The sequence below is a fragment of the Ovis aries genome, chromosome 1 (genome assembly GCF_016772045.2).
Source record: "Ovis aries strain OAR_USU_Benz2616 breed Rambouillet chromosome 1, ARS-UI_Ramb_v3.0, whole genome shotgun sequence".
Lineage (NCBI taxonomy): Eukaryota > Metazoa > Chordata > Mammalia > Artiodactyla > Bovidae > Ovis > Ovis aries.
Window position 1 is genome coordinate 106303301 of NC_056054.1, and position 22803 is coordinate 106326103.

The 22803-nt window shown below is 42.0% G+C and overlaps 2 protein-coding genes across 4 annotated transcripts; one reads left to right on the plus strand and one right to left on the minus strand.

Moving 5' to 3' along the window:
• Window positions 1–959: 959 nt before the first annotated feature.
• Window positions 960–15695, minus strand: CCT3 (chaperonin containing TCP1 subunit 3). Of its 2 annotated transcripts, XM_004002614.5 has the most exons (14): window positions 15600–15695; window positions 13551–13612; window positions 12823–12873; window positions 12671–12733; window positions 11539–11635; window positions 8944–9061; window positions 7317–7503; window positions 6540–6689; window positions 5497–5629; window positions 5262–5343; window positions 3349–3529; window positions 2313–2558; window positions 1916–2047; window positions 960–1293 (listed from the first exon to the last, which is right to left on the minus strand). In XM_004002614.5, exons 1-14 carry the CDS (start codon window positions 15628–15630, stop codon window positions 1189–1191), a joined length of 1638 nt encoding a protein of 545 aa, XP_004002663.1. In that variant the 5' UTR covers window positions 15631–15695; the 3' UTR covers window positions 960–1188. The 2 variants fall into 2 exon arrangements, with proteins under 2 accessions (XP_004002663.1, XP_060258694.1); XM_060402711.1 differs by having other exon boundaries at window positions 960–2047.
• Window positions 15696–15907: 212 nt separating this feature from the next.
• TSACC (TSSK6 activating cochaperone) lies at window positions 15908–21745 on the plus strand. Of its 2 annotated transcripts, none has more exons than XM_012183292.5 (4): window positions 15908–16050; window positions 16884–16943; window positions 20021–20143; window positions 21515–21745. In XM_012183292.5, the coding sequence occupies exons 2-4, from the start codon at window positions 16907–16909 to the stop codon at window positions 21730–21732; spliced, it is 378 nt and encodes a 125-aa protein (XP_012038682.2). In that variant the 5' UTR covers window positions 15908–16050; window positions 16884–16906; the 3' UTR covers window positions 21733–21745. The 2 variants fall into 2 exon arrangements, with proteins under 2 accessions (XP_012038682.2, XP_042111406.1); XM_042255472.2 differs by lacking the exon at window positions 15908–16050 and adding an exon at window positions 16129–16371.
• Window positions 21746–22803: the final 1058 nt, after the last annotated feature.

The window sequence follows — 22803 nt, forward strand, 5'->3', positions numbered from 1 at the left end:
TGTAAATGCAACTTTAGAGCCAGACCATCTACCCAGGAATTCTAGGCCTGCCACTTATCATTTTTGTGACCCTTGGACAAATTACTTTATGCTTTGGATTCCTAATAAAACAGGGTTATTACCCATCTTACAGGGTTCTTTTAAGGACTGGCTAATACATGCGAAGTGACCAAAACATACCCATTCTACAACAAGCACTATGTGCTAGCCATTATCATGCCACCTGGTATTAAACTTAGTAATACTAACTCTTGTAGTCACGGAGGAGATACAATCTGGTGGCATGAGTCATGAGGACAGAAGGAATGGGACAGCGTAGAGGAAGGTCTCTGAAGAAATCAAAGGCTAGCCCCACCTAGCCTCCAGAGTCTCAGGGTCACAAGACTTTTTTTTGTCTTGATAAAAATGAAGCACAAAATGGGACATCTTTTGTTACTGTTAGCAGGGCAAGTAGAGATCCTACTGCGACACAAACACACCAGGAAAATAAGCCAGCCAGCCAGAACAGACTGGAATCAGGAAGAACCCTGGGAGACAGCAGAGAAAGAATTCTAGGTAGGACAGCAAAGATTCTGGAAAGCTACAGGATACAGTACAAAAAACACATGCTCTGTGTTCTTCAGGATGAACGCCAGAGCCCTGGCACCTACTGCGTGTTGCTCTACATATAACCACACACAAGGAATACCCATAGTTTGGACAGGGTCTTCCTGTTCTTTGGGTGGTGAATGCGAAGTTGTGCTGCTTTAAGCCTTACAGTATCAAGCTTTGAATTCAAGAGCCATCCCAACTAGCATCTACTGAGAATTGTGAAGAATACCCTCTCAAAAAGACTAAGTTACCTAATGACCTCAATCCCCATCTTTCCTTTCTTTCTCCGCAGTAAAGTTTTTTGCCTTCTCCTTCCTTGCCAGGAGGCAGAGATATGACCCAAGGTTGAAAAACACATAACAACCATCTCAAATGACCTCGATTTAATCATCGGAAGCAAACTAAATGGAAAGCTTACAATAGAGAAGAATTACATGTCAGTGCCTTTTGCAAACTGAGCTGGGTCAGAAAGAGACTGGGGCTGCCCCTCAACCTGATCCCTTCCAAACAAAGATATCCACAGTGTCCCTGGCAGTCTGGCTCAGGGAAGGGGGAGACTCTGCTGGCTCTGTGCGTTGAGGTTGCCTTGTCCACTGCTCACTCCTGGCCAGCATCAGGAGCTCCGCCCTGCCGGCTCTGGTCGTCACCCTTCTTTTTGTGGCCTGAGACGATGTCATCAATCCGCAGCAGCAGAACTGCCGTCTAGAAGAAAAACCACAGCCCCAAAGAGGTCAGCAGACAGGAAGGACACTTGTTTTCTTCTAGACATTATCACCTAGCTCCTCCTACATAATTATCATTTTATCTGAAATCTACCCTTCAATAGTCTTGAATGTAAATGGAGTTCTCCCTAAGCAAGAGATGCTACTTGTGCTAGTTAACTGTTTTTTTTTCCCTGTTGGCTGTGCCACACAGCTTGTTGGATCTTAGTTCCCTGAGCAGTGGCTGGACTTGGGCTCTGGGCAGTGAGAGAGCAGAGTTCTAACCCCTGGTCTGCCAGGAAATTCCTTACCTTGCTCTTTACTTTTTAAGACTTTTTTTTTCATGTGGATCATTTTTTAAAAAGTCTTTTCTGAATCTGTTACAGTATTATTTCTGTTCCATATTTCGGTTTTCTGGCCCCAAGGCATGTGGGATCTTCGCTCCCAAGCTAGATACTAAACCTGCACCCCCTGGAGAGTAAAGTCTTAATCACTGGCCCACCAGGAAAGTTCCCACTACCTTGCTTTTTAAATGAGCTAAAAATAGGGAGGGGGATGGAATTCCCTGGGAGATCTTTTGAAGAATACTCAAATAGCACAGTACATGATTTTGACTGCCTCACCTCTACTGCTGTCTTATACGTTTGCAGCTTTACAGCCAAGGGTTCCCAGATGCCCAGTTCTTTCATGTCCACCAAAGTGCCTGTCTCACCATTTACACCCCAAGTTTCACAATTCTCCTGGGTATGCTTGGCCTGTAGTTGGAACAAGCATAAATAGTTAAAGGGGAAAATATTAGGAACAAGTAAGCTGACAGAGACCATTAGACAAAAACCAAATAATACACTGATTGATAAGGTAGGAGAGAAAATGCCAATGACGGCAAATAAGGCAAAAATTAAGATAGAGATTTTTAAGGGAAGAAGCTACCAGGAGAACCTGGGAGGACAGACATGAACCATCCTCTTAGTCCAAACACAGCTTTTCCTACCTAAGAGAACAGCATGAAAAGGAACTCACCCTAAGGGAGGTAAGTAGACGGATGGTGCTGGCTCCACAGTTCTGGATAAGGGTGCGAGGGATGACCTCTAGGGCTTGAGCAACAGCCCGATAGGGCCACTGTTCCACACCAGTCATGGCTTTGGATTTTTCTGTCAAGGCATGAGCCACGGCCATCTCAGAAGCCCCACCCCCTGGCACCAGCTGAGGGTCCAGAAGAACATTGCGGCACACTTGCATGGCATCCTGGAGGTTGCGTTCTACTTCCTTGGGAAAGCAAAGAAACAGTGTAAAGCCAAAGCGCGATGACTCAGGAACAAACCGGAAGCCCCAAAGGACTTCCTGACTGCCAAGTCTGGTAACCCACCAAAGAGGGCAGACTAAGAAAGGTCCTTTAAACCTTTGGGGAAGGGCAGATGCTATAACTCTGGAAAAACACATTAACTACAATTCCAAGAAGGCCACAGGGAGGAGGTGTCACTCTGGGATATTAGGCTTTTGTCCGCTGTTTTTGACAGACCTATACCCTACTCTGTCCTGTCTAGCTGTATACTCTAGGAGGCTGCACAGTGTAGTGGAAACTCTACTCTAAACTCTATTAGCTTATGTGCCTTCCATAAGTTATTTAACCTCATTAAGAAAAAAAAGGTAGTATTTATTAATTTCATCTTAAATAAGAAAACAATGGTTTCTAGGGGATGGGGAAACAATGAGTTTAACGGGCATAGCACGTCACTTTTTCAAAATAGAAGTTCTAAAGATCTGTTGCGTAAGAATATGAATACACTTGACACTGCTGAACTAATACACTTAAAAATGGTTAAGACAATAAATGCTACATTAAAAAAATTTTAACCGCAATTTAAAATAAACACATTTTCAAAGGAAAAAAAATTTAAATAAATAAATAAATAAATAAATTAAATAAACACATTTGCAGCTTCAGATGACAACTGAGTAACTATAAATGGCCAACAGGAAAATTTTAGGGCCTCTGGGAAACTCAAGAAATGGAATGACCTACTTCAATTCAGTCACACTTCTAAGGCTGACTCACCGAAAGAATCTCTTTGCTGGCCCCCCGGAGAAGAATTGTGCAGGCCTTGGGGTCTTTGCATTCAGTGATGAATGTAAAGTACTCATCTCCAATTTTCTTGATTTCCAACAGGCCTGCCCCTGTTCCAACATCTTCTTCTCTCAATTCCTCTGGCCGGCTGACTATCCGGGCCCCACAGGCTCTAATGATTAGATGGGGAGGACGGGGGATAGGGAGAAGACCAGATGATGTCAGATACTTTTACTCATCTTCCTGGTCCCTAGAGTCTGTGGTGGGGAATAAAGGAAGGGCAAAAGTGGATTGCTGGTAACATTTCTACCGAACTTGAGAGGTCTTGGCTGCCTGGTGAAACAGATTTCCAAATACAGAGGTAAAGTTTCCTTAAACTAATATAGTTTTATAAGTGTACATACCTAAGATAACTACTATAATGAGATACTGTTTAATTCAAAGTATATTCAGTGGACCCTAAAATTTGGACAAATGAGTTCTTATGCACATGTGACATAAATTAATGGTCATTTCTATGTTGAACTTGTCCTATATTGCCTAGTTAGATCTCAAGGCCAATAACAGGACTATACTAAAAACAAAGGTCAATCGAGAAGGAAGGTAAATATATGTCTGACCCCATTTTAATGAATGTAGGGCTGATTTTTTATCGGTCATTCTTTCCCCCCACTCATGGGCATGCAGAGTCAACTATATACACGCATGCATGCCCTGAGCCATTTCAGAGCAAGGGTTTTAAGTATAAAATTGCATTTGGATCTATGGCGTATCATGTGATATTAGGATAGACTTAACATTAAAAGCTCAACATTCAGAAAACGAAGATCATAGCATCCGGTCCCATCACTTCATGGCAAATAGATGGGGAAACAGTGGAAACAGTGTCAGACTTTATTTTGGGGGGCTCCAAAATCACTGCAGATGGTGAATGCAGCCATGAAATTAAAAGACGCTTACTCCTTGGAAAAGTTATGACCAACCTAAATAGCATATTCAAAAGCAGAGACATTACTTTGGCGACTAAGGTCCGTCTAGTCAAGGCTATGGTTTTTCCAGTGGTCATGTATGGATGTGAGAGCTGGACTGTGAAGAAGGCTGAGCACCGTAGAATTGATGCTTCTGAACTGTGGTATTGGAGAAGACTCTTGAGAGTCCCTTGGACTGCAAGGAGATCCAACCAGTCCATTCTGAAGGAGATCAGCCCTGGGATTTCTTTGGAAGGAATGATGCTAAAGCTCAAACTCCAGTACTTTGGCCACCTCATGTGAAGAGCTGACTCACTGGAAAAGACTCTGACGCTGGGAGGGATTGGGGGCAGGAGGAGAAGGGGACGAGAGAGGATGAGATGGCTGGATGGCATCACCGACTCGTGGACATGAGTTTGAGGAGACTCCGGGAGTTGGTGATGGACAGGGAGGCCTGGTGTGCTGCGATTCATGGGGTGGCAAAGAGCTGGACACGACTGAGCGACTGAACATTAAAAAAATAAAAAAGATGGACCTAAGCCTAGATATCCATGCTGAAGTAGTGAATGCAATCTAAGGTTGCATTTACAGTAACTGAGAATCCAATCACGTTAATTATTGGTTCTATCATATTCTGAGCTAGTTAAAACAGACGACTCTGAAATGGACCCCTACACCAAGGTGGTGATCACAGATGTCTAAGCATAAGCTGCTCACTTCTGGTTAGGAGCAATAGAGTCTCATGCAGCAGATAATTGTTCCTCTAGAGGACCTCTGAAGAGGGCAGATGGCTAATCCCAGGTTATTTCCACCTGTAAATGATTTGGCTGATTGTATCCTGTTAAGCTTTATCAGATAATGATGACTACATTATGAAGCTACAAAATAAAAACACATGGGAAGGAGCACAATTTTATTTTTACCTGACCTACTCACCTAGCAATGCGATTATTATCTGTCTTCCGGACTCTGCGGATGGCTGTGATATTTGCTCGCATGAGGTAGTGCTGAGCTAAATCTGTGGAAATAGAGATGTCAAGTTGGAAGCCAGAAACTCCAGGTTCTGAACTGCTCTTATCTTCCATGTACCCTAACCATCAACATGGGATGAAAAAAGCTACCCACCCTCTTCTACCACAACAGCAGGCTGGAAAAATGAATGGAGTCCTACCGGAGATGCCCTTCTCTGTGATGACCACATCCGGCTTCAGCTGGATGATGTCCTCACAGAGCTGCTGAATGTACTCTTCTTCCATTTGGAGGATTCGGGTGAAGTCTTCCTCTCGTGTGATTTCAATGTCAGTCTGTGTGGTGAAGAAAAGTCACCACGAATTAAAAATTCTCAACTGGTGAAGCTCTTTAGCTACTACCACACTCCCTCTGGTATAGAAGGAAATGGCAACATACTCCTGTCTCGCCTGGAGAATCCCATGAACAGAGGAGCCCAACAGGCTACAGTCCAGGGGATTGCAAAAAGCTGGACACGACCGAGCAAGTAACACACACCCGCCCCCCTCACCCCTGTCCGCCCTCTCACGTATCCCAGAAAGCAAGAGCTGGAATAAACCATGATCCAACACCTCTGTACACCAGTTTAGCTCCAACAATCATCTACATCTAGTTTAACTCCATTTAGTTATTTACTGGAAGGAAAGTCACAGTGCATTAGTGGAGAGTTTGGCTAAGTCTATAGCCACTTAGTTCAACGTTTCCTTTGACTTGTCAGCATGCAAGGTAACTCAGGGTCTTAATTCTCCCAACTAATAATGATTCTTGTTCCCAATCACTGTTTGATAAGCTTCAATTACTTTGTTTTATTTAAGTGTGATGGAGCCTTGTGAGTTTCCTGTCCTTTGGAAATTTTTAGCACTTCAAAGCTCAATTAACTCCTACTCCATGTTCTACTAATGCATTAGAAAAGGTTGCATGATACTCTGGAATTGAAGCCAGAGCTGGGTTCAAACCCTGATTTGGCCAATACAAGGTATGTTCCTGAAGCAATTAACCTAACTTTTCTGAGTACAGATCCCTCATCTGTAAAATGAAAGTCGGTATCACTTGCTCTTAAGGGTTGTTGTAAGAATCAGAGACTACATGTGAATCAGAGACTACATGTGAAGGTCACACAGTAGGCATGTACTAAGTACTTCTGATCTCCTTGGTATAGTAACAGAGTCTTACATCAACTTTACAGAATAGGGCCAGTGCCCTTACCTGGCTCTCTCCTTTCTTGTATTCCAGAGAAGAATCCAGCAGCACAATGCGAGGGTTCTTGATATAGCGTCGCATTCGTGGATGGGTCACATCCTTGTTGATCATGACTCCACGTAAAACACATGAGTCTTCAATGATGCCCCCAGGTATCTGAGCAAAAGAATTACTTTAATCCACAACCAGGAGACACTTCTCAACTTCCTTTTCAGACATTCATCTTTCCCAAATAACCACCATTTCAGACTTCTAAATTTTCCACAAACCTCAAAAACAACTAGCTGCAAATCACCTTTCTCTCTCTCTGGGAAGCACATCAATCTTAGACCATGACACACAATTTGAAGGTTGGCTGAAACAAGTTCAGTGCTTCACAAAGATTTAAAGGGGCACATATCACTACCTCTTCAAAGAGATTTCCACGAATTTTAGGTATAGGGCTCCCTCTACTGGTCAGAAGTTATTAATGCTACTTTTAAATCTTAGATGGAGAAAGCTTTATTAGTGCTATGGTGTGGGGCCCTTATCTCCTGACCTAGTGTCTGATATGCACACAAATACAGACCAAAAAAAAAAAAAAAAAAGCCTTTCCCTTGCCCCTGTAAACCGTGGGTAGAGACAGCAGTGAAGCTAACAGAATTATTTCAGATACCTCTTTAGCACCCTCTTTTTCAAGATTTTTGTTTTCCAGATAGTAAATACTCTTCTTCCTGGTTCTAATAATAAAGGTGTGATGCTAGGAAATAATTTGATTCCAAAGTACACACTTGGAGAGTTTACCTTTTCTACCCTTGCGTATTTCTTGATGTCAATCTCTTTCCGGCCATTCTCCTCAAACTGTACAGTTTTGACAGCATCCAGGGCAATGTTGCAAGCCAAAGAAGACCACCGACTGATTACTTTGGTAGTGATGGAGCTGTTGATGATGTTCAGCATCGTATCTCGGTTACTGGTGTCGACAGGGATACTGGAGAAAAGAAAAATGGGTAATATGGTTAGGGGGATCTTGGATATTTAAGAAATCCCTCATCTACATCTTGACGGCTGTAACAGGGGGCCAACAGGCAGAAGGGGAAATTTGTTCCTTCATAGGAACTAAAGTGTTATCAAGAAGTAACCTTGTCCATCTTCTGCTTTTTAGAAAGCTTACAATTAACCCATCCCTGGAAGGTGTCTCAAATCCCTGAAAAATCTGCTCCCTTCTCTGACAACTCTCCACATTTACCTGAGCTTACAGTACAATATTCTCTTTACTTTCTACTCCAACCATATACACTCTATATAACTTTAACAACTTGAGTCAAGACACACCTCATCTTTGAAACTTCATCCCTTAACTAAAAAATCCTGAAAGTTAATAGACCTTGGATACCATCTTGTCCAAATTTTCACATACTGCTGAAATCTCTTTTATTAACAGTGTAAGACACATAATAAGCAATCATTAAATAGTTGTTGAATCATGTATTTTAGAGAAAAAAGCAATAGCTCCAAAAGTTATTGCTTGATAAAAAGAAAAATGTTAATGATTCAGCTCCGAATATTCAATAAATCCTTTGTATCTCTATGTTCTTACAAAGCTTACTTCATAAAACTACCTTCAATCAAACACCTCATTCTCTAAGACTGCTAGTTATCAAGGACTTTGGCTCTTAATAGCAGGCAGTACAATACAAAGCTCTCCACACTGCTGGGTACTTGCGTATCCAACAACCCAAGATATGAGTATTACAGGTTTTATTTTTTAAACAACTGTTTTAATAAAAAAAGTTTTGCATTTTGTATCATTTTCTCATTTAACTGACATTCCCTTAAGTAGAAGTCACACATTTTTATATTCTTTTTATTATACCTTATAGCACTCAGCAAACACAGACCAACAGCAAGTTCTGTGATAACTAGACTGGATTCAAACAGCATTTTCAGTACCATCCTTTTCATTTTAATGAATACAGCTGACTATTATCCTACATAACACTTTGTATTACAGAGAGTACTGACTGGAACAGTTATAATCATACACGATGGTAGGATATTTTAATATCAAATCCTCAATAATCAGTTATCTAACTCCTTGTTTCTCCTACTACAATCGAAAACTTTGGAGTGAAGCTCTACTTCACTTACTCTACATTCCCCAAGGCAGTGTCTAACATGGAAACCAGCACACTGCATGTAACCAAAACATGTTTTAAAGAACTGAACCTAGCTCCTTTGGATCCTTGGCTGTTTTCTAAAACCTTTTATTCCCCTTATCCTTCCCTTCATCTTGCTCCCGTCTTTCTCCCTGCAAAATAAGACAAACTACTGGTGATGTGCCCGGCCTTCCTTTACCACCTAAGAGCAGATCAGTCTTCCAGGCCTTCCCTGGTTGACACCACCCGCTTCTGGTCCCCACCTCCAATACCTTATTTTCTTAAGGGTGCTGATCATATCATCCAATGCCTTGCGGTAAGCACTGATCACCACTGTTGGGTGCATCTGCTGCTCCAGGAAGTGCTCAGCCACAGACAGCATCTCCCCAGCTGAGAAAAGACATATATACCATAACATCTTAAAAAGTTACCTGGATAGCAAAGCTTCTAAAATACCTGCTCTTCTTTTCTAAAGCAGGTCTGCCCCAAAGGTATGCCAACACTGTTTCAAATTTTGTACTCTACACAAGCCAACTCTGAAATAAAGTATTATCAGATACATTTTAAATGACTAAAGATTGATCCTACGGTTTACTTAATTCTGTGATCTAACCACATATGTTATCAGTTTCTTAAACAGTAAATATTTTCCAAAAGACTCTAAAAAGAAAGAAAAATACATAAAGGAAAATTGATTTGCTTATTATTATTTCAATACCTAAGATGTAGTCAAACTGCAGGTACTCAAAATAACCACCACCACCCACCCTCCCCGCCACAAAACTTTATACCCAGAGAATACCCATAAAAACTTACCCTTTGGAAGAGGAATTATTGGTAAAATGCCCCTTTCTTTTAAAAACTGTCCTTACTTTTTACTTCTAATTAAAACACATACAAACACAGAGAAATACAAATACACACTGACATACAAAAGTTTGTTTCTAAAACACGATTACTTTGGTCAAACAAGGGCCTTTTACAAAATGCTTATATTATCAGGTCCACTGACACTAATTCTTAAAATGTACACAAATGTGTCGAAGTTCACATATCTACTCTCTGGCATGTGCTCAGATGTTTGATTTTGATACTTTAGAATTCCTAAGTGACTATTAAGTATATTAAAAGATAATCAAATATTTTAAAAGATGCTCTAATAACTTAGAAAAGACTATGCGCTGTTAAACAGCAGCCAGAACAGTATCACAGAAGTTATCTTCAGAAATGGCAACATTCTGGTGTTTTTTAAATAGCTATGTCTAAAATACCTAGACCTATGGATAGTTAACCTATTTAGTAACTTCAGGAGATTCAACTAAGATTGCTGTTGTTGGTATTCAACTTTTTCAACACCATGGACTATGGTCCATCAGGTTTCAGCGTCAATGGGATTTCCCATGCAAGAATAATAGAGTGGACTGCCATGTCCTTCTCCAGGGGATCTTCCCAACCCAGGGATCCAAGCCTCCAGCATTGCCAGGCGGATTCTCTAATACTGAGCCAGTAAGATTATCATCAGAGAATTCTCATGTTGCTACAGATATTTTCAAAATGAATGCTATTATAAAAATTTCACAATCAACTTAAAATTTATAAAACTAAAGCAACACGCTAAGTTTTCAAAAGGATGTTTTATGATCCCACAGAACACAGAAAGATTAGCCATTAAAACATGTATAGCTAAGACTCAGTCTTAAGATTCTATATTTATCTGTTTTACTAGTTACTAAAATCTATAATCTCAAAATCTGTATTTACTGCACTTAAATGGTCATTCACAGACATGCAGAGATGAAAAATTTACATCACCCAATGCATACAATTCCCAGGCAAGACTGAACGCTCTGCCTTGTTTCAGCTCTCATCTTGTAAAAAAGTGTCCTTTATGCGGCATATTCAGTGGCAAGTTTTCCTCAAATCTGTGCATTTTCTTGGTGATTTCACTGTTGAAAGCACTTAAGCACTAGCTAGTTTTCCCATGTACAAGAAGGCTCTCACGTGCCTTGTAAAGACAATGAACTTATTAGATATGCTTAGGTCAGGTGTGAGTTACAGTGATATTGGGCACGAGTTCAATGTTAATGAGTCAACAATGTACATTAAATAAGGTATCTTTAAAACAAACCATGTTTACTTAAAAACAACATCCAGAGCTTCCCTGGTGGCTCAGAGGGTAAAGCATCTGCCTGCAATGTGGGAGACCTGGGTTCAATCCCTGGGTGGGGAAGAGCCCCTGGAGAAGGAAATGGCAACCCACTCCAGTATTCTTGCCTGGAAACCCCATGGACGGAGAAGCCTGGTGAGCTACAGTCCATGGAGTCGCGAAGAGTTGGACACGACTGAGCAACTTCACTTTAAAACAAAACATAAAACACGTATTTATGCTTGATAAAATATGTGACCAGAGGCTCAAAGGCATCTAACCCCGTACTACCTCCTGGAGTGATGGTTTAGTACTCACTAATTCAGTGTTTGTGGTGACTTTATAGAAAATAATTTATTGTAATGAGAATAGACTATAATTTACTCTAACACATTTGAAAAACTTATTCTTTACCATGATGAACATTTTATGCTCAGTTGGGAGAAAATACATAGAAAATTAGCAACAAGTTCTTTAAACAGTTATAATTAATGGATTAGTAAAAATGTTCTTAAAATATTACTCAGGGGACTTCCCTGGTAGTACAGCGGTTAAGACTGTACTTTCACTGCAGGGAGTGCTGGTTTGATCCCTGGTCAGGGAACTAAGATCCCACATACTGAGCAGTGTGGCAAAAATATAAAAAAGACTGATATTATCTCTGGCAAAAATCTAATGTTTCAATCTAATTTTCCTTATCAACCTTCCATTCTCTTCTTACCAAGAATAATTACCGATGTGGTCCCATCTCCAACCTCTTCATCCTGTGTCCGGCTAATTTCAATCATGGACTTGGCCGCTGGATGCTGTACTTGAATCTGAAAAGAAAAGTACAGGGCTACCCTGGTGGTCCAGTGGTTAAGAATCCACCCGCCCACACAGGGGACATGGGTTTGATCCCTGGTCCGTGAAGATCCCACATGCTGCAGGGCAACTAAGCCCGTGTGCCACACCACTGAGCCCGTGTACCCTAGAGCTTGTAGTTGGGAACAAGAGAAGCCACGGCAATGATAAGCCCTCACGCTGCTATGAGGAGTAGCTCCTGCTCACCGCAACTAGAGAAAGCCCATGCGTAGCAATGAAGACCCAGCACAGCCATAAATAATTAGAAAAAGGAAAATGTAGACTTCATTGAATCAACACTACTCAAAGACCTCTTAACCCATTCTGCTTGGTCCTAACTCTTAAAGATTCTTGCTTCCACACTTACTCCCTTTTACTGTTTGATCACAGATTTAAAGATTAAAACTGGCCCCCAAGATAGCTAAGTAAACCACTTTTTCAAATAGTTTTTTGCAGTGGGGCAGGGGGAAGGAGGAGGAATGCAGTAAGACAACTTAAAGTTTCTTGAGAACAGAACAGTATCTTTTAGCTAATTTATTGGGAGCACCGTTGTGGTGGTTGAATTGTGGCCTCTGAAAGAACATGCTGATGCCTCACCCCCTGGAAACTGTGAAAGCAACCATATTTGGAAATACAGTCTTTGAAGATGAAATCAAGTTAAGATGAGGTTATAGGACAAATCAGGGTAGGCTCTAAATCCAACCACTGGGATGGTGGAGACACACAAGAGCATACCATATGACAGAAGGAGAGTTTATAAGCCAAGGAATGTGGTCAGGATTCTGAAGCTAGAAGAGGAAGGGTACTTCCCTAGAGCCTTCAGAGGGAGTGTGTCACTTCTGACACATGGAGTCTGGACCCCCAGCCTCCAGTTCATGAGAAAAAATTTCTGTTGTTTCAAGTCACAGTCTGTGGTAACTTGTAAGCAGCCCAAAGAAACTAACCATTATTTACATTATCTCTTTATGTGTCTTTTGTGAAACGTTAGAAAACAAAATGAAAAGTCATACCTCTCGAAGAATGGCATTGCCATCATTGGTCATCACAATACCTCCCATGGGGTCCAAAAGCATCTAGGACCAAAGCAAAAGTTATATTTAAGTGCCCCAGAAAACAGAAAGGAAAAATGTGTAGCTGAAGTTTCAGCATGAGATAAGCCTACCTTCATCATAGACTTCGGTCCCAAACATGTTCGGATGATATCTGCGATAGTCTATTGGAAAGAAAATACAAAACGTGTTAAGCACAAACCAGAGGCTGGTGATTGTGCGTTTCAGGGGAAGGGGCATGGGCAACCCACAGAGCCAGTGTTTTAACAAGGACACTTCTAAAGTAGTAGGGTTGGCAACTAACTTTCAATATAGGGTGTCATATGGCTAGATTCTGTTGTCTTTCCCCCTTTGGGAATGTTTTCTGGATGTGCAAAGGAATAACTTTTCAAAAGGAAAAAAAGGGACACAGCTCTCACAGCTACAGTTTCCCAGCAGCTCACAGGTAACTGAGAGTCCACATATCTGTACTTCCTTCCATGAGAGTGGTTCCACCCCATGCTAGATTATATCCAGGGCTGTTTCATTCTTTCATTCAAAAGGTATTTACTGAATATACCTATCCAGGATCCACAGTGAGTACTAGGAATACAAAAGGGAATTAATATAGTTCTTGTATCCAAGTAACTCAGTCTAGTATGGGAGACAGACACAAACACGCAATATAATATGCACAATATGAGAAGGCCATTAGACACATCTCAGAGAGGGAAGGCTTCTTCCTCCTTACCACCAAAAGGGAAATGTCTTGAAGGAAAGGAAATCAAATTTTCTTCCATTAGATCACAAACAAACACACAAACACAAATACAGGCAAACTATTATAAACAACGCATGCTACCTTGGCAGCATTGATGTTTCCAGATTGCACTTTTCTTCCAGATTCACGCTTTGTGTTCTGGCCTAAAACAGATAAAAACAAAAGGCATGGGAGGGAGATTCAAAAGGGAGGGGATATATGTATACCTATGGTTGATTCAAGTTGAGGTTCAACAGAAAACAACAAAATTCTGTAAAGCAATTATCCTTAAAAAAAAAAAAAAAGGCGACAGACCAGTATTGCTCCACTGTATATAAGCTACTCCCTAATCTTTGAAAATAAGCACACACCCAGGTTTCATGGATGTATACACTGATTAAAGCTTATCGACTTGTACTCTTTAAATCAATTATATCTCAACAAACTATTAAAAAATAAGCACACATACTTATGGCTACTTACTTATTTACTTCAATTCCTGATATAATAAGAAACAATCCACACAGCTTCAACTGTGGAATCTTGGTCATCACTTTCCCTCTAACCAAACACTCGTGTATTTATACTCATGTATTGGATTCTCAAAGGGCTGGTGTCCCTAAAAAAGCATGAATCTCTCCTTTATATAACAAGGGAGAGTTTGGGAGTTTGCATTCTCATACTAGGATATGGTGAACCATACCCACAGTCCCAGCATAAATTATTGACAGTGACCCCCAGTGTGCTGTGGAATGAGAACACACACTCAAAAGTATTGGGGTTTGCAAGATATGGTCACTTCATGCTTGGATATAATCAGAATGCCTCGGGTACCAACTTCCCACCAGTAACAGTGTACTATATACTTTAACAGGGAGCAGAATCAGTTACAGCTGCTAATGCCAAGGATTAACAGGGACCTCAGAAAGGTTGCACAATGCACCACTAACTCACCCTAGGGCCCTTTCAATGAGAGAAAAGCCAATGGCCCTAACTGAACCAATGTATTGTTTTTCTCACTCCTTTCTCCAAACTATGTTTTCCCTACAAGTTGTTGTAAAATTTTCGATCTGGTCCCATCAAATCTAAACACAACTCTCTGGATTTAGATCCCTATTTCAAGCAGTGTTAACTAAAATCCTGCATGGATCTTTCTGATGCATTCATCAGAAAAAATAGTTTGTTTTTTTTTTTCCCCCTGGGTTAAGCGAATGCTTGTCTTAAAATAACTATTTTCCAGGTGTAGAGAAAATAGATAAAATCTCGGAATAGCATTCTTTACACAGAAGATGAGATGGTGAGAAAGGCAAAATGGCTAGTCAAGCATGTCAAGTGATCATGCAGGATGAGGTACAGAAGTTACACAGGATAGAAACATACCAGGGGAAGACAAGTGAAATGGGACTTGAAATCTGGGATGTTCCCGAAGGTAAAAAGAACCAATTAAGAAATCGGGAAAACTCAGTTCTTAAAGTGGGAAAGATTACAACGGAGCAGACATTTGCAGGGATAATTACATCTAATATAATATGATCAGTGAGAGAGGCAGGGTTACATCAGGAACAGGGGTTGACAAAAGGAAATTCAAAACAGTTATCAAAAAAAAAAAAATGGCCAAGGAAACTCGCTGTTTGCCAGACCCTCTTTTAAACAATTGTATCTACTTATCTCATTTAAGCCTCACAATTCTACGAGGAAATACTGTTAACCCTAATAATTAAGATAGAACTATTTCGATTTTTATTTGGCCGGAGCCACACCACTATTAAAGGATAGACCAAGATTATAAAGCTAGGTCAAATTAAAAAACATTTATTCATTCAGCTACACACTGAAAATCGCTCAAGGAAAAACGTGCAGGGGCAAGGATTGGGAGTGAAGAACGGAACGCAGAGTGGGAAGCATCTCTCCGAGGTCACTTGCCTGGAAAGACAAACCCTCGCGTTCGGCGAGGGTAAGGTCAATTTGCGTCTGCGGAAGACAGGGGAATGGGTTAAGAAAAGGGGGAGACGGGAGAAGGGGCTTTCAAAATGAACGACTGGAAGGCTCCGTGGCCGAACCAGGGTGCGACTGGGCTGGGGCAAGGCTGTAAAGTGCGGAAAGGGGGGCTGCGGCGAGGGGAGTCCCTTCCCATCCTTCCCCACAACTCACTAAGCACGAGCACCGGACGATGACCCATCATGGCGGCGCGATGCAGAGCCGGGTACCCAGAGCTGGGGGAACCGGCAGAACCTTCTGGAGAGAGAGAACCAGAGAGAAGACCAGAAAACGCTGCCTCCTCTGGGCTCACACCTAAACCCGCTACTCTCTGAGTCACCACCAATCACTGCATGCATCTTACTGACCGGCACGAAAACACACCAATTGACATTCTTAGCCCCACCCCCTGCGTAAGAACGCAGGGCAAGTTAGATAGAGAAAGCACGATGATAGAAATGCGAGGGCACAGGCGCTTGCGCAATAGGGTGGCCGCTCCCGGCCGCGTGCGGCGCGAACCTCAGCGCAAGCGCCGAGGCTCCGGCAGTTGGCCGGCACGCCACTGCGCATGTGTATCAACTACAAGGGTGGGTGCTGGGGCTGAGGCTTTCGATTAACACCGCAGGTGAGGTCATTAAACTCTGGCGTCTAGGCTTCTCTCGGGCCGCGAAGGTCAAGAAAGGCGTGGCAGTTCCACGCTTTCATTCCAGCCTTAGCAACGGGGAGGCATAGAGGGGCGGGACCTAAACCGGCTGTCGAGAGAAGACCTGGCCGGTTTGATGCCGGGTGAAATGGGAGTTGTAGTCCAATCCGACTGGGCTGAGCGGTGACTGTTCTTCCCGGCGCGCTGGGAATTGTGGTTTATTATCTCTGACTCGTTGCTCTGCGTGGACTTTCCCTTTCTTAGGCAGATGCTTTATTCTGAGGCTGTCAGCGGTACCAGGAGGTGATGGCTTAAGTTTTTCCCCGAGTTGTCCTATTCAAAACAAGTGTTTCCTGTAGTGCTCTCAAGATTTTCTTTCTCCACGCCCATTCCCTCCCGTGCCCTCCTCATCGCCTCAGCTGCAGGTTCATTGGAGATGCTGGAGAGCAAGAGTTTTAAAATAACCCTACAGAATAGGAAAAGGACTGATACTACAGAAATTAAAACGAGAGAACACAGAATATTTGCCCGTTCATAGGAGACTCTTAAGGTTTAGGCGTGGTTAAAGTACTCTTTTGTCCAGAAAAAAAAGGAAATAGCTGTTTTCCAAACTAAAGGAAGGGCCGTGAGACCAAAAACAATTCAAAAACAGTTACTTCTATTTAGCCATAAACTAAGACAGTACATCCTTTCACACTTTTTCCTCTCCAAATTGGAACAGCCTGAGCTCTACTGGGGAGAACTTGAGAAATTGTTAATAGTGAAACAGTAAGATGGGTTGTCAGTCATGAGATACTATGATTTTTTTTCCCCAGGCACCACACCTGTGGATGTTCAGATGGAGCAGCTTCCTAGTCATCCTACTAACAAAAGAGGTGTGTGTCAGATGCCCTGCTTCCTCTCCCTTAAAACCAGACCTTCTTAATTGCCCAGCTTTGGGGAAAATGAAGCTAGTTGTATGTATGGTTTTTTCCTATTACTTAGTCGGAAAGTATTTGTATTTGTTACGCGTTTCCCACTAAATGGAACGTTCTTGTATTCCTAGTGCCTAGAACCGGAGCTATTAAATAGTAGATACTCAGTAATTATAAGTTGAAAAGTGTGTTATTATTCCTTTGCATCTCCTCTTAATACTTAGGACAGAAGACATGCTATTGACTTGAGTGAACAGATTATCAAACTGAGTGGGACAGTCCCATTAGTGGCCAGGGAGATGCCTGAAACCATCTGACTCCAGAGCCTGTTCACTCAACTGTAGGTGGGATAGATTATCTGAGAGGTCTGTACTGTCTTAACTTGAACATAAGTGAACTAGCTGTTTTCACAGATTATATTGTGCAGTGGTAAAGAACATGACTTTGGAGTCTATAGGCCTGGATTTAATTCCAGCACTGCCTCATTGAAAAATCTTGAGCAAATTTCCTAACTTTCTCAAAAAAGTGCAGATAAGGCTACTTACTTCATAGGGTCAGTATGAAAAATGTATAAGATAATGTATGTAAATCACTTTTTACATTTATTTTATCTGCTCTTCCTTTTTGCTGCTACCCAATCTCATACTCTATTATACATCGTCTAGTCATCAATGTACTTCTTTTAATATGGATTGTATATAATGTACTCTTCAAACCTTACAGTTCAGTAGAAAACTCACTGTCTGCAGTGTAATACTGTCATTTCTGAGAATAGCAACCATGTCTGTTTAATGGCTGATATATAGAAGCACCAAGCTATCTCTTATATGTATGAATGAATAAATTTCAGTTTTCTATCTTCTTTGATCTTATTATGACAGTGAACTATGGACTTCCACTGTCTTGATCCCTTTAATTCTTTCATGGAGCCACATATTCTGCCTTTCCATCCATTGCTCTTCTTTGGACTTTTTTATGTTTAATTTTTATTTATTTACTTGCTGTTGGCCGTGCTTGGTCTTCCTTGCTGCACACGGGCTTTCTTTAATTGTGATGAGTGGGGGCTACTCTCTAGTTGCAGTGCAGGGGCTTCTCATTGCAGAGAAGCTTCTCATTGCAGAGTGGCTTCCCTTGTGGCAGAGCACAGACTCTAGGGTGCCCTGGCTTCAGTAGTTGTGGCTCCCGGCCTCTAGAGCGTGGACTCAGTAGTTGTGGCACTTGGGCTTAGCAGCTTTGAGGAATGTGGGATCCTCCTGGACCAGGGATCCAACCCATGTCCCTTCCTTCGACAGGTGGATTCTTAACCACTGGACCACCAGAAAAGCTCTCCTCAGTCTACCTCACCACTTCCTTTTTCTCTTGCAAACTTTGGGAAGGAGGAGTTCCCCAAAGGTCCAAGTTTCTCTCCCAGATTTTGACCTTGGAGAGCTAATTGATTCTTGCAGCTCCTTCATCACCTGTTTGTGTCTGGCCTGGAAGTTTGACTTTTCACCTGAGCTCAGTGCCAGGTCTTTGGCTGTTTTTAGGCATTTGGATTGCCTTGTCTCATCTCAGATCCAGTATGTCCAAAATGTGATTTATGTTAATATGACATTACTGAAACTCAGATTTCCTTGAGTGAAAAAGGAAATTCAGATGCTTGTGCAGTTGGGAGGGTTGATGAGATAGCTGGAGAATAAGAATGAATAAGAGTGATGAGGACCACAGGGACTAGAACTGTGGATTCCGTGCCTGTTAGCTATCTGCCTATATATCTCTCTTTCTCTTATACTGTCTCTTCTCTCTAATCTCTTGCTTATACCTGCTTCTCAAAGATGCCAGCCAAATTCACTAGCTTTCATTGACCCCAGCTTTACACCTTCCCAGCAGAGCAAATTGAGGAAAGCAAGCTTGGACATAGAGTCTACCTATCAGTCCCAAGGCATGACAAGCCCAGTTTGCCTCATGTGCTTACTCCTTGGATCAGTCCCAGTTGCCAAGTGGGATAGGCTACCATGACTGTCCTATATTGGGTCACATGTCCATTCCTGTTGGAATAGGGAGAGGGGCCTGATGTATGTATAACCTAGAATCTGGGGAACGAGTAGCTTCTCAGAGGAAGGTGGCTCAGTAGACAGAAATAACCTATGTCTCTTATAACACTCATCATTTTCTTCCTACAAATCAAAATTTCCTTCTAACTATTTTTGCCAAAGGTAATCTATTTTTCCCCATTAAGAACTTCCATGTTCAACCCATTTTAATCCTAATGTGTTGATTAAAAATTTTATCATATTTTCTAACCCTAAAAAGGCTCAGTGATTTTCTTAGAGATGCTCAGATTTATATTGGAAAGGGTCTTCCATGACCCATCCTGCTTTTCCCACTCTCCCCACCGTAATTCTGGCCACTTTCCTAGGGCTCCTTATCATTCTAGCCATATTCTTGCATCCTTATCTTTGCTCGTACCATCTTTTTTCTCCCACTTGAATTATCTTTTCCACTTATCCAAAGCTTCCTATTTTCAAGGTCCGGTAAATACCCTCCACCTGCCTGGCAGCGTCTTTGTTGTACTCAAGTTGACACCTCTCCCTTGCCCTTTCAAAAACATTCATTTTTACATTTAATCACATTTCAGTATAACTACAAGATAAAAGGACTTATTTTCACCCAAGACCATCAGAATCACTGTTTATGTCCTGTGTTGCTACATCACCATTTCCCCAGTGTCTGATTTGTCTCCCTAACTAGGTATTAAACGCCTAAGAAACCATGTCTTAGGTCATGTTTATGCTGTAGCGTTCAGCGCAGTAGTCAGCCTGTAGCACAGATCAATAAGAACTTGTAAAACGTACGCAAATTAGATTTTAAGCTTATCCCATCTCTGCTTGGTTTCCCTTAGTCTCACTGTGGTTTCTTTTTTTGTCTTAGATAACTTTCTTTAGAGACATTCAGGCCAGGGCCTCAGCGCTTGCATTCATAGACCAGATGCAGGATTCTAATTAGGCTGTCCCTTGTCAGAATGAACTCTGACTTAGTTGCGTCTGATTTTGTTCCAGCCAAAGAGGAGGGTAATACTGTGCCTCTTTGTCGAGCCAAACCCTCCCCCAGCTTTATTAATCTTCAAGCAAGTTCCCCACCACTCACTTTCCTGAAAATCCTGCCAACAAAGTTGCCTTCAGGTAAGGAAGGAAGCAGGGTGGCTTTCCCAAATATACTCAGCAGCGGGGAGGGTTTTATGACCGAGGTGGCTGGAGCTTTCTTTTATTGATTTTGGTGCTGACCTCTGGGTCCAGGCGCCTTTAGATTTCTCACTGGTAGTTTGTTGGTTATTCAGTTCTGTTGATTTCATTTTCTTCCTGATTTTACAAATTCATTTGTTTGTTTGTTTTGCTTATTAATGCCTTTATTAGACTGGCAGGACTGAAATAAGACTTTCATTGCTTGTTTAGTAATGTTAGTTAAAAAGTGACTAGGGAAAGAAATAGTAACTATTAGCTCAGTTTCTTTGCATTTCAGTTATTCATCCTCCCATAGAGAAATCAGTGTGTGTTTAGCATACCTGTGGGAAGCCAAACAGTTCAGTTCAGTCGCTCAGTCGTGTCTGACTCTTTGAGACCCCACGAATCACAGCACACCAGGCTTCCCTGTCCGTCACCAACTCCCGGAGTTCACTCAAACTCATGTCCATCGAGTCGGTGATGCCATCCAGCCATCTCATCCTCTGTCATCCCCTCCTCCTCCTGCCCCCAATCCCTCCCAGCGTCAGGGTCTTTTCCAAAGAGTCAACTCTTCACATGAGGTGGCCAAAGTATTGCAGTTTCAGCTTCAGCATCAGTCCTTCCAGTGAACACCCAGGACTGATCTCCTAGACAGTCATAACTCCTGAGTTTGGGTACCTCAGGGTTTAACAAAGAAGTCAAGACCGATGAATATACAATGTATAACTGCCACGGTTAACTGGCAGAGCCGGATGTGTGTAATGTAGTTAAAAACATTAAAAATGGGCACAGCAAGACTGGCTGAAGTTAGAAAGCAGGAAGAACTTGGAGCCACTGCTGATGGCCTCACTGCGTCAGGTCAGAGAGAAGGCTGAGGCATCCCCTGAGCCCTTGAAAGGGAGGTTAGGCCTCAGTCTCAAACCGTTTTATTCACTTATCAAGTATCTGTTGAACAGTTACATGACAGTATCCTTCTAGATGCCGGGGACACACTAGTGAACAAATCAGACAAAAATCCATGTCTTCCTGGAGTTTACATTCTAGAAGGGGGAATTAGCCAACAGTTAAATAAGTAATTATAAGTTACACCAAATAATCGTAAGTGCTAAGGGGAAAAGTGAAGCAAGGGAATGAGTAATAAATTCCAGTGTATTTGTTTCAAATAGGCAGGCCAGGTGGGCTTCATAGAGAAGGTGACAGTTGAGCATAGTTGCATCTGGGTTGAGTGTGCCCAGAAAGGTTAGAGGGGTCGTCTTATTAGAACCTTTCCCATCTCAGTACAATTGTAAAATCTCTTTTGTCCCCTTTGCGTCTCCATTGCTCTTCCTTCAGGTATTGACCACAAGCCCAAGGAATGCCTAGGACTCCTAGAATGTATGTATGCCAACCTCCAGCTTCAGACCCAGCTTGCCCAGCAACAGATGGCTATTTTGGAAAATTTACAAGCATCCATGACGCAACTGGCTCCTGGGAAAGAAAGCAAGAACTCTTCTCTCCCAGCCTTATCTCGCAATCTATTGTTAAGTCATCTGCCCCAATTCAGTAAATGAATCGTGGAACAGAGTTATTGTGTATGTTTTCCCTTCTCTCCTCCCAGTAAACCATCGATGGGATCTGGGCTTAAATATTCTATATGTGGCTGGTTAGTTTACAAGATCGTATTGCTCACTGAGTGCAAAGTGCTGTACAAGGCACTTGGGGACGCATATTACAAGAGAGAGAGATTGTGGGGAGGGAGTTTACTATCTAGTAAGGCAGAAAAGACAGTTCATTGTAAAATTTAGCAGTACCTTAAGAGGGAATGGAAGTTCAGAGATAGAGGTTAGTAGGATACTGGATCAGTCATGAAATCTTGCCGGAGGAAGTGGTGCCACTTGATGAAGGAGCTACATTGGATGGCCTGGGCAGATGAGGTAAGGTAGTTCCGTGTCAGTTGGAAAGCTTGGGCAAAAAGCTAGAGGTAGGGGAATAAGTCATCAAAAATTAGGAAAAGAGGTTTTTACCCCCAGAATGTAGACTGTGATGGGAAGCAGAATGTGGAGCACCTGAGAACAGAACAGCTTTCCCTGGGGAATTGTTCTGCTAGCAACTGTTAGCTCTGATTTTATCTGAAGCACTGGAAAGCCGTTGGAGGCTTTCAGGGAGCAAAATATACAAAATAGGCAAAACATTTTGGGGTGGAGGGAGGATGGAAGTGGAGAGGCCCCTATGAAACCAGGGTCTGGATAAAGGGTTTAGAAATAAAGACAGGCAATGGGTAAATCTTAGCTATCTTGTACAGAGGGACTAGTCTTGAGCTTGAAGCACCAAGCGACAGCATCCTGAAATTTCTAAGTTGGGAAATCAGTTTAGGTTTCATGGTGGTTCAAATCCAGCCACATGTTTTCAGTGTTTGAGAAGCGGACACCAGAGGTTGGCTTAGTCATTTGAACCTCATTAGATCACCGCTTTCTTATACATTTGTGTTGGCAAATTATTCTTGAGACTGAGACTAGGCCCTTTTTCCAGAAGCTTATTTTCCTATGGAATGTGGAGAAGATAAAAGGAGAGTTAGGCCTGGACACAGAGATGAGAAGGTGAGAAAGCAGTGATTGAGAAGAGAATTTCACATTGGCTTTGAC

Bases quoted from the DNA above. Each gene is read 5' to 3' on its own strand.
- CCT3 (XM_060402711.1), bottom strand. From the start codon at position 15,630: ATGATGGGTCATCGTCCGGTGCTCGTGCTTA. The intron at 9,062-11,538 runs GTAAGAAGAGAA...GTCTTTTCTCAG, and splicing joins CACATCGGTAATTATTCTTG to CTGGGGAGATGCTGTCTGTG. The intron at 6,690-7,316 runs GTAAACTCTCCA...TCTTTTGCTCAG, and splicing joins AATACGCAAGGGTAGAAAAG to ATACCTGGGGGCATCATTGA.
- TSACC (XM_012183292.5), top strand. From the start codon at position 16,907: ATGGAGCAGCTTCCTAGTCATCCTACTAACAAAAGAG. The intron at 16,944-20,020 runs GTGTGTGTCAGA...ATTTTGTTCCAG, and splicing joins TCATCCTACTAACAAAAGAG to CCAAAGAGGAGGGTAATACT. The intron at 20,144-21,514 runs GTAAGGAAGGAA...CTCTTCCTTCAG, and splicing joins GCCAACAAAGTTGCCTTCAG to GTATTGACCACAAGCCCAAG.